Source organism: Phascolarctos cinereus, unplaced genomic scaffold, assembly GCF_003287225.1.
Source record: "Phascolarctos cinereus isolate Bilbo 61053 unplaced genomic scaffold, phaCin_HiC Scaffold_4;HRSCAF=312, whole genome shotgun sequence".
In the NCBI taxonomy this organism is placed as follows: Eukaryota; Metazoa; Chordata; class Mammalia; order Diprotodontia; family Phascolarctidae; genus Phascolarctos; species Phascolarctos cinereus.
The window spans coordinates 688,934,189-688,950,818 of record NW_027555847.1 but is presented as its reverse complement, the minus strand read 5'-3'; the positions used below and the strand labels follow the sequence as shown (position 1 = coordinate 688,950,818).

At 37.5% G+C, this 16,630-nt stretch overlaps 1 protein-coding gene across 1 annotated transcript in view; it reads left to right on the top strand.

Annotated features, from left to right (window-relative positions):
• The window catches only part of PIWIL1 (piwi like RNA-mediated gene silencing 1), a 75,082-nt gene extending 60,273 nt beyond the window's left edge, over window positions 1-14,809 (top strand). Inside the window, exons 18-20 of the mRNA XM_078151834.1 lie at window positions 7,391-7,510; window positions 12,248-12,395; window positions 13,221-14,809. Of these exons, the coding sequence (XP_078007960.1) occupies window positions 7,391-7,510; window positions 12,248-12,395; window positions 13,221-13,337 (385 nt within the window). The 3' untranslated portion in view covers window positions 13,338-14,809. The remainder of the gene's footprint in view (window positions 1-7,390; window positions 7,511-12,247; window positions 12,396-13,220) is intronic.
• The last annotated feature ends 1,821 nt before the right edge of the window (window positions 14,810-16,630 follow it).

Here is a 16,630-nt window from a genome sequence, read left to right as displayed (position 1 = left end):
AGGAAAAAGAACTAATACATTAGATAAGCCATGATACAAAAGGATTTTCTTAAACTCGAGTCTGCCAGGCCACTGGGTGAACTTAATAAGGAGATTTTAAAATTGAAATCCTCTTTGAGTACTTCATTGTGGCATAGTAGTTATCCTTAAAATGTAAAGATTATACCAAGAGATAGAGTAAACTCTGTCAAAGTCTACCAGTCTACAAAGGCTTCACTTTGGTCATGGTAGTCTGTTTTCTAAGACTCAACTTAAGTGTGGTGAAACTTAAGTGTGGCGAAACTTATCACCAACACATGAGCCTCTCAATAACATATTCTTTGGCCCTTGGCCATGAAACAGAATACAAAAAAAAAAAAAATGATCCTTTGGCATTGTGTGGATCCCTTCTCCTTCTATAGTGATGAAAAAGGCTGAAAAAGGAGGCAGAGGGTGCTAATAATCACAGTTTAGACTGGGAATAAATATTGACTTGGATACTAAATTTTTTCCCATCGGTTTTTCTTCTTATTGTAGATGCATTAGTTTTATTTGTGCGGAAGCTTTATAGTTTCACAGAACCAAAATTATCTAGTTTCTCTTTTGTAATTGCCTCTATCCCTTGTTTAGTTAATAATACATCTCTTACCTATAGCTGTGGGAGGAATATGATATGTAATCTGCTTCCCTTTAATTGTTTTTGTTATGATCATTAATGTTCAGGTCACATTATCCATTTTGAATTTTTTGTGGAATATGGCATAAGATGTTGGTCAAGACTAATTTCTACCAGACTGCTTTCTAGTTTTTAGCAGTTTTTATCAAATAAGGAGTTCTTTCCTAAGTAATTTAATGTTTATTGAACACTAGGTTATTGAGTCCCATTGTTTCCAATTCTTCCTTGTGTATCTGTTCCATTAACAATATGGTTTCAGATCTGACAATGCTAGCCCTCTTCAACCCTACCTTCTTTCATTATTTGCTTTAATTTTCTAGATTTCTGTTTCTGTAAATGAATTTTGTTATTTTTTTAATTATGTGAAGCAACCCTTTAGTGGCAGCTAGGAGAAGGAAATGGCAAACCACTTCAGTATCTTTGCCGATAAAACCCTGCTTGGAGTCAAGAAGAGTCAGATGTGACTGGAATGACTAAACAACAACAAAAAGTAACTCTTTGATAGCCTGGTATAACACTGCAGCTGCAAATCAACTTTGACTGTATTGCCTTTCTTTTTTATATTGACAGGGCCAAGCTGTGAGCAATGAATATTTTTCCAGCTGTTTTAGTTACTCTTTATTTTTTAAGAGAGTGCTTTGTTATTAATCGTCTCAGTATCTTCAGTGCATTCCTTGGATTTTCTATGTAATCCATCGTGCCGTCACCAGATAGGAATAGTTTTGTCTGCCTTTTGCTTATCTCTGTGCCTTTAATTTCTTTCTTTTATGTTATTGCTGTACCTAGCATGGCTAGAACTGTATCAAATAGTGGGGAGAGTCGGCATCTTTGCTTTATTCCTTTGCTGGGAAAGCAAGTTGATTGGTTTAATTTTTTTTCCAGTATTCCTTCCCAGAGAGTCATATAACAAATAGTGTTTTTAAAGACCAAAAATAAAAAAGAAAGAAAAAGGGAGGGAAAATCAGTATAACCTGATCAGTATATCAAAGAAGTCTGAAAATGTGTATAAGGTACAACACTTGTGTTCCTCTGACCTCTGCAAAGGGGTGGAGTGGGATTGATTTTTTTAATTTTTTTGAAATTTTATGAATGTATTCTGATTTATCAATAATCACTTCTATATGCTTTTGAGTTTAAAATTTTTCTCCCCCTTCCTCCCCATTACCTTCCTCAAGATGGTGCACAATCTGATATAGGCTGTACATTTACATTAAACATATTTTCACATTAGTGAAGTTGTAAGTAAAAATTAAACCAATAAGAGGAACCATCAGAAAGAGGAAACAAAGCTCAACAGGAGAGGAAAAAAAAAAGATAGCGATTCAACTTTCACATTTATGGTTACTATCTGTGTCTTTTTCTTCATCCTTTTTCCCCTGTTCATACTTTCTCCTCTCTCCCTTCCCCCCCTCACCAGTACTTTGCTTTTGACCACCACCTCCTTCAGTCTCTCCTCCCTTCTATTATCCCCCTCATTCTTCCCTCCCTTCCATCCCTCCTTTTTCCCTCCTACTGCCCATAGGGCAAGTTAGATTTCCATACCTAGCTGATTATGTTATTCCCTTCTTGAGCCAAATCTGATGACAGCAAGGTTCAAACAAGGCTCACTCCCCTCCCTTCTTTTCCTCTGCTGTAATAGGATTTTCTGTCTTTTCCTGTAATGTAATTTACCCTTGTCTGCCTCCTCCTTTCTCAGTACATTTATTCTGATTTATCAACAATCACTTCCATTTAACCCACTTGATTAGATTTTTTTTCATTACATCAAAGTCAACTAATATCCACCCCCTTTATGTATACTCCTTTAACATGGTGTAATAACAATACGGTTCTCAAGAGTTGCAAGTGTCATCTTCCCTTGTAGGGATGTAAACAGTCCGCCCTTATTAACTGCATTTTGTATCTTTCTGTCCCATTTATCTTTATGTCTTTCTTGAATCTTATACTTGAAGATCAAATATTTTGTTGAGCTCTGGTCTTTTTATGAGAAAGGTTTGGAAGTCCCCTATTTCGTTGAATATCCATCTCCTCCCTTGAAAAATGATGCTCATTTTTGCTGGGTAGTTAATCCTTGGCTGCAATCCAAGCTCCTTTGCATTACTGAATATCATGTTCCACGCCCTGCAGTCTTTTAATGTAGAAGCTGCAAGGTCCTGTGTAATCCTGACTGTGGTTCCATGATATTTAAATTGTTTCTTTCTGGCTGTTTGCAGCACCTTCTCTTTCATCTGGTAATTTTGGAATTTTGCTATTATGTTCCTTGGCATTGTCGATTTGAGATCTCTTTCAGATGGTGAGCGGCGTATTCTTCCCTATACTTATTTTACCTACTGGTTGTAGGACTTCAGGGCAGTTTTCCTTTATGATTTCCTGAAAGATACTGTCCAGGCTCTTTTTTTCATCATGATTTTCAGGTAGTCCAATGAGTTTTAAATTGTCTCTCCTGAATCGATTTTCCAGGTCGGTTGTTTTACCAATGAGGTATTTTATGTTTTCATCCATTTTTTCATTTTTTTGTTTCTGTTTGACTGACTCTTGCTCTCTCATAGAGTCATTAGTTTCCATTTGTCCAAATCTAGTTTTTAACAGGTTCTTTTCTTCTGTTAGTTTTTGTACTTCCTTCTTCAGTTGGCCAATTGTATTTTTAAGGGATTTGTTTTCTTCAGTGAACTTTTTTTTCCAGTTTGCCAATTGTGTTTTTTAGGGACTTGTTTTCTTCAGTGTACTTTTTTTCCAATTGGCCAATTGTATTTTTTAAGTACTCTTCTACCTCTCTCATTAGACTTTTAAAATCCTTCTTGAGCTCTTCTAAGAAGGCTTTTTGGGTTTCAGACCAGTTCATATTCCCTTTTGATGTTGCAGATGTGGGTTTGCTGACAATGTTGTCCTCTTCAGAATTTCTGTCTTGATCTTCTCTCTTCTCATAATATGAATCTGTGGTTTGTTTCTGTTTACTCATGGTTTGTTTCTTTTTACTCATGGTTTGTTTCTTTTTACTCATGGTTTCTTTATTCTCTGGCCTTTAAAGAGATTGAGCTCTCATACTGGGGAACAGAGGGCAATGACCCAAGCTTGTTGTGTTGGGAGCCTAGGTCTTGGTCACTGGCTTTGTGAGCTGGGGCCTCTTATGTAGGCAATTGGAGGCTGTAGGGTTTTGGCAGCTTACCTGGTGTTGGGCTGGAATCAGCAAGGCTGGCACTTTTGGGGCAATTCTAGGTTGCCTGCTTTTCCTTTCCTTTAGCTTTCTTCGGCTCCTTTTAGATGGGTGCTGCAGGGTGTTTATCTGCCTGGGGCCCTTTGCAATGCTGCCTCCCTCGTTTCTGCTAATGCACTGGGAGATTTCCTTTGCAGTAGAGTGCCGAGGCACCTGGTGGTTTTCTGAGCTGGTTTCCACTGATTCCCCCGACCCTCACTGAGGCACTCAAGGGTCCAAGTGTTGGTGTTTGCCTGCTCTACCACCTGGGCTTCAGGATTTCCTCCTGGTTGACAGTTGGAGGCTATAGGGTTCTGACAGCTTACCTGGTGTTGGGTTGGAGTCAGCAAGGCTGGGACTTAAGAAGACTCTAGGTTGTTTTGTTCAGCTCCTTTCAGATGAATACTACAGGGTACTTATCTGCCTGGGGCCCTTTGTAGTGCTGCTTCCCTTATTTTTACTGAGGCACTAGGAGACTGGTTTGCTGGACTGCTACACTGCTGTTCCCCTTCTTTCTTATAGTTCAGCTGTTCCAGGGTTTTTTTTTTCCTAGGGTGATATTTTCTGGGTTTTCAGAGGTTGATAGGGGAGGGTGAGAGCGACCACCTTTTCACTCTGCCATCTTGGCTCCCAGAAGTGGAAGTCCGGGATTGATTTTTAAACCAAAGATGCATTCCCTCATTTAGAGAGGTTAAGTAGGGGCTGTGCATGGCCGTCTTTTTTTTTTTTAATAAAGCATGTAATCATTTCAGAATGATTCAGTTCTCTTAAAAGGTCCAGTTTGAAAGGCATTTGAATGAGAGTCTTAGTGTCCAGAGCAGGGAAGATGATGATTTCGCAATACTGTACCACAGTATGCACTGGAATATTCTGTTCTAGGTGCTCTAGAAGATTGACAAGACTAGAACATATCTCCAGGGAGGAGGAATAATTTAGTAAAGACACTGGAGATCATGCCTTCCGAAGATTAATTGAAAGGATTATTACCAAGGAAAAAGGAAGAATTAAAGGAGGACAGATTAGCCATCTTTGAGTATTGGAAGGGCAATTAAGGTGAAGATGTATTTGCTTGGCCCTAGAGAATGGAACCAGAAAGTTGCAGATTTGGATGCAAATTTAACCTTCATCTCAGGAGAACAAAAACAGATACAAAAAAAAAAAAAACCTTTCCAGTAGATCTAGCCAGAAGTAAAACAGGTTTCATCCCTGGCATAGGATTCCCCTCCACTTGATGTTTTCAAGCAGAGGCTGGATTAGCAGAATAATAGAAGGGAAGAGTCTAGGCCAACTTGTACACAAAATCTTTAATATCCCCAATAAGCACTCATCCAGCCTGCCTGATGGCCTACTAGAGGGATACCCTTCACTTAGTGGGCCAGCCATTTAATCAAGTTTTCCTAACCTTGAACTTAAAATTTACCTGTTCGCAATTTCCACCCATTACTCTGAATTCTGCCCTCTGGGGCCAAACAGACCAAAACTATTCCCTTTTCCACGGAGCTTCCTTTGAAACACTTGACTATAACCATCCCATCCCTACCCTGTCAGATACTAGAGAGCAGACTCCTTTCCAGAAAGGGGTTGTATTAAATCACCTGTCAACCCCTGAATACTCTGAGAGTACTCTTAGATGAATGTTACGTGGCCTTGTATCATAATGTCATGGAAGTCAGTCAGTAAACATTTATTAAGTGCCTACTATGAGTCAAGTACTAAGGATGCACTGCTGTATGCTAAGCATTAGTGATACCCCCCCCCAAAAAAAAGAGGCAAAAAGACAATTCCTGCTCTCAAGTTGCTCATACTCTACTGAGGAAGAGAACATGCAAACAGTGATGTACAAATAATATAGCAACAAGAAAAACTGAAGGAAATCCACAGAGAAAACTCCAGTAGGAGCCTCTCTTTGCCACAGTTTCATACCCAAACACATTAATTCTTAATTTTGTAATTTCACATTGGTTCTGATAGGATGAAGTCACTTATTTCCCTCCCCCAACTTTATGTAGGCTGAATTAGAGCATTTCAGAGCTAGAAGGAATCTCAGAGACCATTTAATCTATATCTTATATAGATATCTATTTTTCCTGTATCTTTCCTCTGTGCCTGAGGCTTTTCTCCCTAGAACATCTCTCCTACATGCCAGTTCCCTTCTTCCACTGGTGAGCCCCTTCTTTGGGTCCAGCTAAGCTGGCCATGCTTCTTTCAGTTCCTGGCTATGCTGCTGACTCTCTGGACTTTGCTACATGGCCCTGATTACCAACTCTCCTTCCCCACTTTCTCTTATATGTGTTGTCTTCCACCATTAGAATATAAGCTCCTTGAGGTCAGAGACTGTCTGTTTTTTGCACTTAGCAAAGTGCTTGGCGCATAGTAAACATTAAATAAATACTTATTACCTGCATGCAAATGCCTGACAAATTATTCCTTATACAAAATCACTGGTAAGTAGTCATTTAGTCTCCCTTTGAAGATGTGAGGGGAGAACTGACTAACTCACATGGCAGTCCCTTCTGCTTTGGATAGCTACAATTCTTAGGAAATTTTTCCTTACATCAAAGTGAGATCACATTTTTCCATTTTAAAATTTTGTTTTTTAATTGTTTAAAAAATGTCGAGGTAGCAAGTATTTTTTAAAAAATTAATGTGTTCCACTGCTACTTTCTCCTCTACTTCTCACCGTTAATTTTTTTTTGTTTTTATTTTTGGTTTTTTTTGGCTAGGCAGTGGGGTTAAGTGACTTGCCCAGGGTCACACAGCTAGTGTTATGTGTCTGAGGCCAGATTTGAACTTGGGTCCTCCTGAATCCAGGTCCAGTACTCTATCCACTGTGCCACCTAGCTGCCCCGATTAATTTTTGAGGCCAAGAAGAACCAGCCTGATCCTTTTTCTGCAGTATTGCCTTTCAGTTAATTAAAAGGGAAGGAACAAAACAAAACAAAACTATGATAGCTTAGTTTTCTTTTTTGCAATCTGAACAACTTTTGTTCCTTCAACCAGTTCTCATATGGTCTGATCCCATTCACTTCTCCATCCTGGTTGACCTCTTCTTGACTGTCCTTTGGTTTACTAACGTCCTGCCTAATGCATGGCACCCATACTTAAATGCAGTATTTCAGTGTCTGACTTGGGTAGAAAACAGTGAGACTGTGACCTCCTTTGGCCTAGGCAATACTCCTCAATATAGCCAAGGATTATATTACTGCTTTTAACTATTGGATCCTAGTGACCCTGCTGAGTTTTCATTCTACTAAAGCTCGAACATGGTTTGCTTGCTTTTACAGGAGTGATTTTGTCGTAACCCCTTCCCCTATTCTGTCTTCAACTAGATGCTTTTGAATCCAAATTTTCCCTAAGATAAAATATTCCCTATCATTGGGGGGGTAGGAGTGGGGAGTGAGGTCTTACATTTTTTTTTCTTTTAAATGAGGTATGTGAGACTTTCCAAATGACTCAACTCCCTTGAAATTATAGACGCTTTGAAGATATGACTTCAAGGACATGTAAATGAAATGTATCATCTCTTATCTTTTAACCCCCAGACTTGTAGTCATCGTGGTGAAGAAACGACTGAATGCCAGATTTTTTGTAGAGAAGAACGGGCGCCTTGAAAATCCAAGTGCAGGGACTGTCATTGATGTGGAGGTTACCAGACCAGAATGGTAAGTTCAGTTAAAAAAGTGGAGGAGCAATGGTTGGGGATCCAGCAAAGTAAGGGGAATCATTTTCTCGCCTGACTTCTGTTTCTGTCACTTTATTTAAATGCTACTTCTGCCACTTAGTGTTCAGTAAATTTGTAAAATTCAGATTTAGCTGATTTCTGTAGTTGGGCTATGTGAAACTCTAAGTTCTTTTCTACTGCTTAGCACAATGCCTGGTATACTAGGCCCTTAATAAATGCTAGTTGACCAGCTGACTGACCATGACTAATTTGTTCTTTTGAACCTAATGAGATCCAATTTATATTGCTTTTAAATAAATTCTTAGATGTTACATCCTTTTCTTATCTAATTATTATCCATGGATATAATGGATATTAGTGTAATCTGAGCCAGCTGATAGGCTGTCATTTTGCTTTAGTTTTGGAATGTATTATTTCTTTCAGTCTTTTCAATTTTACTGTTTCAGGCCATTTTTAAAAGCATTCCTTGCTGGTAACCCAGGATTTGTTGTTCAGTCATGTTTGATACTTTGTGACCCCATGGACATAGCACACCAGGCCCTTCTGTACACTGTCTCTCAAAGTCTGTCCAAGTTCATGTTGGTTATTTCCACAACACTATCTATCCATCTCATTCTCTGCTGACCCCTTTTCCTTTTGCCTTCAGTCTTTCCTAACATCAAGGTCTTTTCCATTGAGTCCCATCTTCTTATTATGTGACTAAAGTATTGAAGGTTCAGTATTTAATCTTCCAGTGAGTAGCCTGTGAGTTAGTTTCTTTAAGTAATGATTTGATTTGATCTCCTTGCTGTCCAAGAGACTCTCACAAGTCTTCTCCAGCACCACATTTCCAAAGTGTTGATTCTTCAGTGCTAAGCTTTCCTTATAGTCCAGCTCTAGGATAGTGGTAAGGAAAGAAAAGTGAAGCTTTAGAAAACAGTGTTCTTTATGGATTTAAAACTTCACCTGCTTTTCTGATATGGTCTTTGCAAAAGCTTTCCATTATTAGTTTAGCCAAGTCAACAGGCCACTTTAGGATGAATTGGGCTGAAAAATGGTGAGCACCAAATATCACCATACACACAATCAACACACACACACACACACACACACACACAATGAAATTGGTTACATGTTAACAGATAGGAAATAGCTTGGGTTTTTGTTTGTTTGCTTATTTTGTGGGTTTTTTTTTTTTAGGTTGAGATTCCCTATTTTGTTCAAGCTCAAAATTCAGTGGTCACTCATGGGCTTTATCTCAGTACTACTTGGCATGGGAGCTTTAACCAGCTCCATTTTTCCAATCTTAGCTGGTTCACACATCCTTATTTAGGCAGTCTGGTAATCCTTGACCTTCAGGGGATCATGGTATTGTTGCCAGACTTAATGTGGATACTCTGCCAGTGATAGCCCACCTCCTGAGCTAAGGCAAAATGCTTCAGGTATATACTACCACCCTTAGCCAGGAAATGATTTGTTACTCTTATGGAAGTCATTCCTAAATCAGCTGTTGGTGTAATTAGTCCACTGGCTTGTTAGAGCAAAGATCAAAAATGATAGAAAACTAGAAAAATAAAAATGAGAAATACAGGGTGTACAAGTGAAATAGTTCCAACCTGACCTATTTAAATAAGTTACTGATAACAAAAAAAGGGAAATGGATGGAAGAAAGGATACCTATACTGATTATAACTTTATACTAAAGTATAACCCATGGAAATCACTTGTCATAAGGAAGCCAAAGTTACCTAAAAACCTCCAGAATCAGTAAATATCTGATCTTCTTGCCAAGGAAAAAGATATGCCCATGAAAGGCAAAGGAGCGGCTTAGAAGACAGACTTGTTTATAAAAACTCATAGAAAAGAATGGTGGGAAATGATGAGCAATATTTCCTCAGATTGAGAAGCAGAAGGGGCAAAAAAGTCTAAAGAACCTTTGATACAAGACATAACTGTGCAAAATGAGTGGTGAAGGATCATTTTTCCCCAATTATCCATTTATGGCATTTGACCAAGACAACCCTATTGGGGCTCACTATCAATTTTTGGGAATATGCACATATGTGCATGTATGTATACACACAAATACATATACATGTATATGTATGTGTACGTGTATATATACACACATACATACATATATATGGAAACACTAGTTCATGTGCAGCCCAGGAGAATCTATAGAATCTTACATAGAACCTCTTTAGTAAAGTCTTTGTTTAGAAATTAGAACTTCATCTGTGACATTTGTCAACACTTACAGCAAGTGTTTCCTCCTCAGCTCAGCACCTTGATGTCTATAATGAAAAGATTTTTTTGAAGTTTGTCAATCTGACATGATTTTGGTGAATGATTGGATAACATTTTGTCTGAGCAAAGACTTCAAGGCTGTGTCTTTTCTTCCTCTCTATTAAGTCAGGTGATTTTTAAAAAATCAATACACATTCTATTCTTTTCCTGTCAATAATGTGACTGTAAAGACATGTGCAACAGGAAATTGCCCGTGGAAGCCTGCCTATTCTCCTTGTTCTTTTCTTCCATGTACTTTACATGGATACATTGTAGATCAGTCTCATAATTTTCTTTAGAGTTGAAGAAGGCATGTAAGTCAAGAGATGCTAATGTCACTTCGGTAAAAAACAATGCCTATGGGCTTTTCTACTTTGGAAGTTTCTCCTCTTTGACAGATTTTTAGAGTTCTTCCACCATAATGCTTTTGAAATAATTTCCTAGAGTTCTCTGTAGACATGGACAGGGCCAGATGTGGTGGTACATGCCTGTAATCCCTCCCATTGGGGGGCTGAGGCTGGTAGATCGATTGAGCATAAGGAGTTCTGAGTTACACCAGCATGAAAATGGTAAGTGGAATGAGGAGGAGGGTGCAGCAAGTTGACCAAGGAGGAGTGAAACAGCCTAGGTAAAAAATGGAGCAGGTCAGCATTCCTGTGTCAGTTGATAGTGGCTACAAATGGGTCCTGTCCCACTCCAAGTTTCCAGCCTGGGTGAAATGGGGAGATCTAGTCTTGCAATTAGTGTGTGTGTGTGTGTGTGTGTGTGTGTTGTGTATTATATATGTTGTTGCCCTGAAGCCAACCAGTTACTACCCATATCTTGTGGAGTTGTAACTTTTGGTTAACAATGTATACCTATATATATAGACACACATAAACAAATACACATTATGCATGTAAATGCATGTATGTGTATTAAATATATGCATGTATATATGCAATACAACATATACGCATATACATAAATACATGTATGGTCTTCTGTCCCTCTCAAGTACTTTTTTCTCACATGAGATATTAGATGAATTAAAAGTGGTAGCATTCAAATATGGTATCTCCATTATTGCTGCCTGTGAGAATAGATCCCACAAAAACACAGGCAGATTATTTCATTTTATCCATACTTCAATTTCATCTACAAATGCTCTCCAAGTAACCTGGTTTACCTGGATTTTATGTCAGTATCTTCACAGGCTCTTTTCCCCTGAAGCGATTTTCACTGTTTTGTGAGGTTAACAACTTTTCTTGTGCTGGTAAAGGTTTAACAATCAGCTCTCCAGAAAAAAAAATAAGTATGCATATACAAAAGTTTATTTTACTGATATAAAAGATGTGTAGCACAATTTACAAATAATAATGAAATGTATAATACTCTTTATTGTAAATTTTATATAGCCAGTAGCTTCCCACAGAATGCTTTTGTTGATTTTTGCTAAACTCTTTTATCCACAGATAATCTACAGTTGTAATTCAGCCATAATTTAACAAATCACATTGCCTCCTAATCCACTGAATCTTTTCCTAATAAATATATTGTCATTAAATATGACATGTGATTTGTTACTACATTATTTCCTACCCTCATACAAATTAGGTTTATTAAAATTACACCTCTTTCGGCTTCAGCACTAGTGATGAGAGTAATACTCTATTTTTAGTTTCCTGTTGAATTTTGGGAATTGAAACATTGATTCTACATTATTATTTACAAAATCCCCCAAATCCTTCAAAACTTTATGTTTTAAAATTTCACTTAGATGATGCACTGGATAGCCCCACTGGCTATCCATGGTGAAATTCTTCATAAGGCCAAGTAGATGGTTCTAATAAATCAGAATAATTAAAAATGCTTTCATTGATGAAACATAAATTAATATGTTGAAGTATATTTTCTAATAGCATATTCCTAGGAAGAGAATTATTAAATGGAATGTCTTTAAACTTATCTAACAATCAGATTTTCAACTTGAGATTCATGCTTTCCAATATTTAAATTTTCCAAAGGTTTTATGATCTTCTACTCCCCTCTCCTCTCCTCCTTTTTGAGTCTCCTTTTGTGTGTTCTCTTTCTTTATTGGATTGTAAGCTCCTTGAGGGCAGGGACTGGCTTTTTTTCTCTTCTATATTTATGTTCTCAACATTTCCGTAGTAGGAATTTAATAAATACTTATTGACTGACTGAATATTTAACTGTTTTCCTGAAGAAGCAGAGAATGAGATTTGAAGTCTAAAGAGCAAAATAATTCTTTTTGAAGCAATTTTGACATCTTTTATTGTCTCTCTAAGCCTCTGTCTTCTAATAATCCATGCTTCTTGATGCCAAATGCTTGAAATGTAGTAAAATAGTTATTTTAGTCTCAAATTAAAAGCTTTCACTATATATTAATGAGTCCTGTTGACTCCTCAGTTTTCTAATAGATGGGCATTTTTCTGTTGTGTAATTACAGGTATGACTTCTTTATCATCAGCCAGTCTGTGAGGGTGGGTACTGTGATGCCAACCCATTATAATGTGATCTTTGATAATACTGACCTGACCCCCGACCAAATACAGTGCTTAACTTACAAGCTATGCTACATGTATTATAACTGGACTGTAAGTGTTTTTCTCTTCTGCAGAGATTCTTAACTTAGAATCCACAGACCTTTAAGGAGTCCGTGGATAAAATTTTTGCGGGGAGGTACATGAATTTGGATGGGGAAAAATTACATTTTTATTTTCACTTAAACTTTGGTTTCCTTTGTAATCCCATGTCTTTAATTTTATGCATTTAAAAACCTAATTCTGAGAAGGCATCCATGGACTTCTCCAGACTGCCAAAGAGGTCTGGGATATAAAAATGGTTAAGAGCCCTTGCTATACTGGGATCTAATTTATAGGTAGATCTAATTTATGAAAAAAACTTGGGGAGTGGAATGCTATCAACAAGTCAGTCAAGCAGTTATTACGAGTATATATTTCTATATACTAGGTGCCATGCTAAGAAATGAGGGTACAAAAAAAGACAGAGGCTGCCATTCTAATGGGGAAGAAAAAAATGTAAATAAATCTGTACTTACTGGATATATGCAGAGTGGATGGTAAGTAATCTCCTAGGGAAGGCTGTAACTTGGAATTATGAAGACTTGGGTTCAAGTGCCCTGTCATACTACCTGTGTGACCTGGGTTCTCGAAGCCTTAGTCTACAGCCCAAGGATTTATCTACTAAGGGTTACTGGATAGCAAGTTGCTGTTGGTGAAAAGACTTACTCCTGCTGACAAGATTAAATTAGGAAAGTTTTCAAAGTGGAAACCAATGTTGTAGATGCTTAATAAATGCTTACTGACTGATTCATTTCTCAGTAAGCTTTTAGTTAACATTGAAAGGGCTTGAAATATGGTCAGCAGACTAAGTGTTGAATTGTTTTTCCTCCACTAAAGGGTGTCATTCGAGTTCCAGCTCCATGCCAATACGCCCACAAACTGGCTTTCCTGGTTGGCCAGAGTATTCGTAAAAATCCCCATAAAGCACTGTCAGATAGTCTTTATTACCTTTGAATAGCAGATCCTCCAGACTTCGTTCAAAGATGGAGATTGTCAGAAGAATCTTGGAATCGCCTTTTTCATAGCCATTACAATAACTTTCTACATGGAATGCGGAATAGGATGGGACTTGAGGGAGAACTGGGTTTTCTTTACACTTATTGGTAAACACTATTTGGAGAGAGGCTGGCTCACGTGAGAATCCTTCTGGGACAGAGTAATACAACCACAAAGAAGAACCATCCCCAAATAAGGGAAGCAGCCAATATGGAAAATGAGACGCAATGAGTCTGGCAGACTGGGGAAAGTAGCTTTATTGTAGTGATTTCATAATGGGTCATATCTGAGATTGTGATGTGGAGTCAAGGTATGAAATTCTCTTAGCTATGTTTTGCTGTTAAACAATGTAACATTAGCATAGAGGATATTCTCAATTTGTTTTGTTGAATGTTTGACTTTGCATCGTTTTGTTTAAAAGCACATGTGTTATTATTACGTCTGAACTCAGATGACGGAGTACTCAGCTTAGGACCTTAATGTGTCCTTGGTCTTTGTTGATGGTCATCCCTGAGTCCTATGTTTCTTGTCATTTAACCTAAGGAGTAGATTTATCAACACTCTTTTTGAAAAATAGGGATCATTTCCCATCTAATCTGCCCGAAAGCATCCAATTCCTTTTTCTATGAAAAGAGAGAGAATCCATAGTTTTCTGGTTTGCAGATCTTTGTGAAAGTAATAACATTACAACATGTCCATCTTAAATTTAAACACAGCGCTATGTATTCTCAGTGTCATGGCAGAGGTGGTGGTGGTAGTGGTGGTAGATATTCTTTCTCCTGTGCTGCCTTCTTTCTCATCCCCTATTTCATCCTTTGCTTTTGAACTGACTTGCTAGCTGCAAAGAAAGAGGCTGATCAATACATCCACATGAAATCACAGGACACAGGATTGAATAAACTGGAGAAAGGATGTGAACACCTACAATTTTACATTTCCAGTTCTGATGCAAGAAGCATCAAGTGCTTCTTCTGATTACTGATCTTCTCACACTCCCCCTACAGTATGTAACAATCAGACCCACTAGAGTGATCAATACAAATTGCCTAAGAGTGTCTAAATAGTTAAGATGTATGAAAGAGCTTTCTCATTGCAAAATGAATATTGAGACAGTACGTGAATATACCTGTCTTTAACCGGAGGCTAATGACTTTTGCAGATTACGCAATAGGCTTCAATGGATTCTTTTTTTTTTTTTTTTTACTTCAAAATTTCAGTATTTTGATTTATTTAGACTGGTATGCTTGAATATTAACAAGTTAACACTTGAAAAGGATCAGTGATCCTAACCTCCTTTTTCTTGAGGAATTGTATATAGCAATTCCTATATACAAAAAAGTCCCAAATACTACTGTTCTGTAAATGTGTGTTGAAGTCAATATAGATAATGGTGGCAATTGTATTTGAGGTTAAGCTGATACTATAGTTAAATAAAGTTATGCATGTTACTACTGTTTTGCATTTTGTCATTATTACAGTAGTAATCTATTTTCCAAACTGGTTCATGAAAACTGTTTAAACTTGTAAGGTCAGCCTTAGTAGGCCTCTTTGGCAGCATACATTTTCCTTAGTCAGTTTCTTATCATTTTGGAATTTCACTCTGTCCTGCTTCACTTACCTAAAAAGAAATCAACATTTACTCAGAAACACTATAGATAAAATTTGTTTAAGTGTAGAGAACGTAAGTGGGGAGGCAAGAATAGACATTTCTAGCTTCTCTTCCCTCTACTCTTTTCCAAGGAGGCTTTGCTCCTTTCTAACAGGGGAAGCAAGAGTTTGGGGCCAGAGGCTGGCTACTGTGCTCTCTTCAGAGAGAGAGTGTCCCAGACTAGAATTATATCTATCTGGAGGGCATTCTGGGAAGATGGTGGAGTAGGTCAGAAATTTCCAGGCTCTCCAAATTTCCTCCACAGACAGAAAATCACCACTAAATGAACATAGAGTAGCAAAACTAAAGGAGTGAAGCATTGTCTCCTAAGATAACTTGAGAGGATCTCAGAAAAGACAGGGCCTCCAGGGGCTGAGCTTTGTCTTGAGTGAAGTGTAGATACTCCAATCCAACACGGAATCAACAAACAGTAGGCCCTGAGGGGAGCTCACTTGGGAAGTGGACTAGGCCTCAAGAAATTTCACCTCAACTTTCACCTCATTCATGGCCTCAAGAAATTTCACCTCAGCTTCAGGAACTTTCACCTCACAAACTTTAATCCAAGGAACAGCAGACAGCTGGGAGTGGGGGAGAAGATTGAAGGACACCCCCACACACGCAAACACCCACACACACAGAGTTAGCAAAGGAAAAAGAACCTGACCATAGATAGCTATTTTGCTGTAAAAGAAGATTTGGATTCATGTTCAGAGGAAGATTGGTTAAAAAAAAAAAAAGCCACTGTTATCTCAAAGAGTTAACTTCAAATGATCACAAGCCCAAAAAGAATACTTGGAAGAACTTAAAAAGGAATTCAAAAATCAAATAAGAGAGATTGAGAAAAAACTAGGAAAAAAATAAAAGCAATCCAAGAAAATTATGAAAAGAAAGCTAACCAATTAGAAAAAGAGGTCCAAAATCTTAAGGAAGAAAATAACTCCTTGAAAACTAGAATTGGGCAAAAGGAATTGAATGATGTTATAAAATACCAAGAAATAATAAAACTAGTAAAAAAAAATAGAAGAGAATCTGAAACAGCTCATTAGAAAGACAACTCATCTGAAGAATAGATGGAAGAGAGATAATGTAAGAATTGTTGGACTACCTGAAAGTTATGATCAAAAAAAAAAATATCTGGATACAAGATTACAAGAAATTATTAAGGAAAATTGCCCTGAAGTTCTAAAACAAGAGGGAAAAGCAGAAATAGAAAAAAAAAATCTGTTGTTCACCACCCAAAATAGATCACAGGAGAAAAACTTACTGCAATGTCATAGCCAAGTTTCAGAACTCCCAGGTTAAGGAGAAAATACCACAAGCAGCAAGAAAAACAAAACAAAACAAAATACAATTTAAATGCTGCAGAAATAAGGTCAGGATTTCACAAGACTTAGTAGCTTCTACTCTCAAAGACTGTAGGTCTTAGAACATTATATTTCAAAGAGCAAAAGAGCTGGAATTGCATCCAAGAATAATTTACCTAGCAAAGTTGAGTATAATTCTGAATTTTAAAAACTGGAAATTTGAGGAATTGAGGAACTTAAAGGTATTTTTAACAAAAGACCAGAACTCAATGGAAAAATTTGATATAAGAGAAATATAA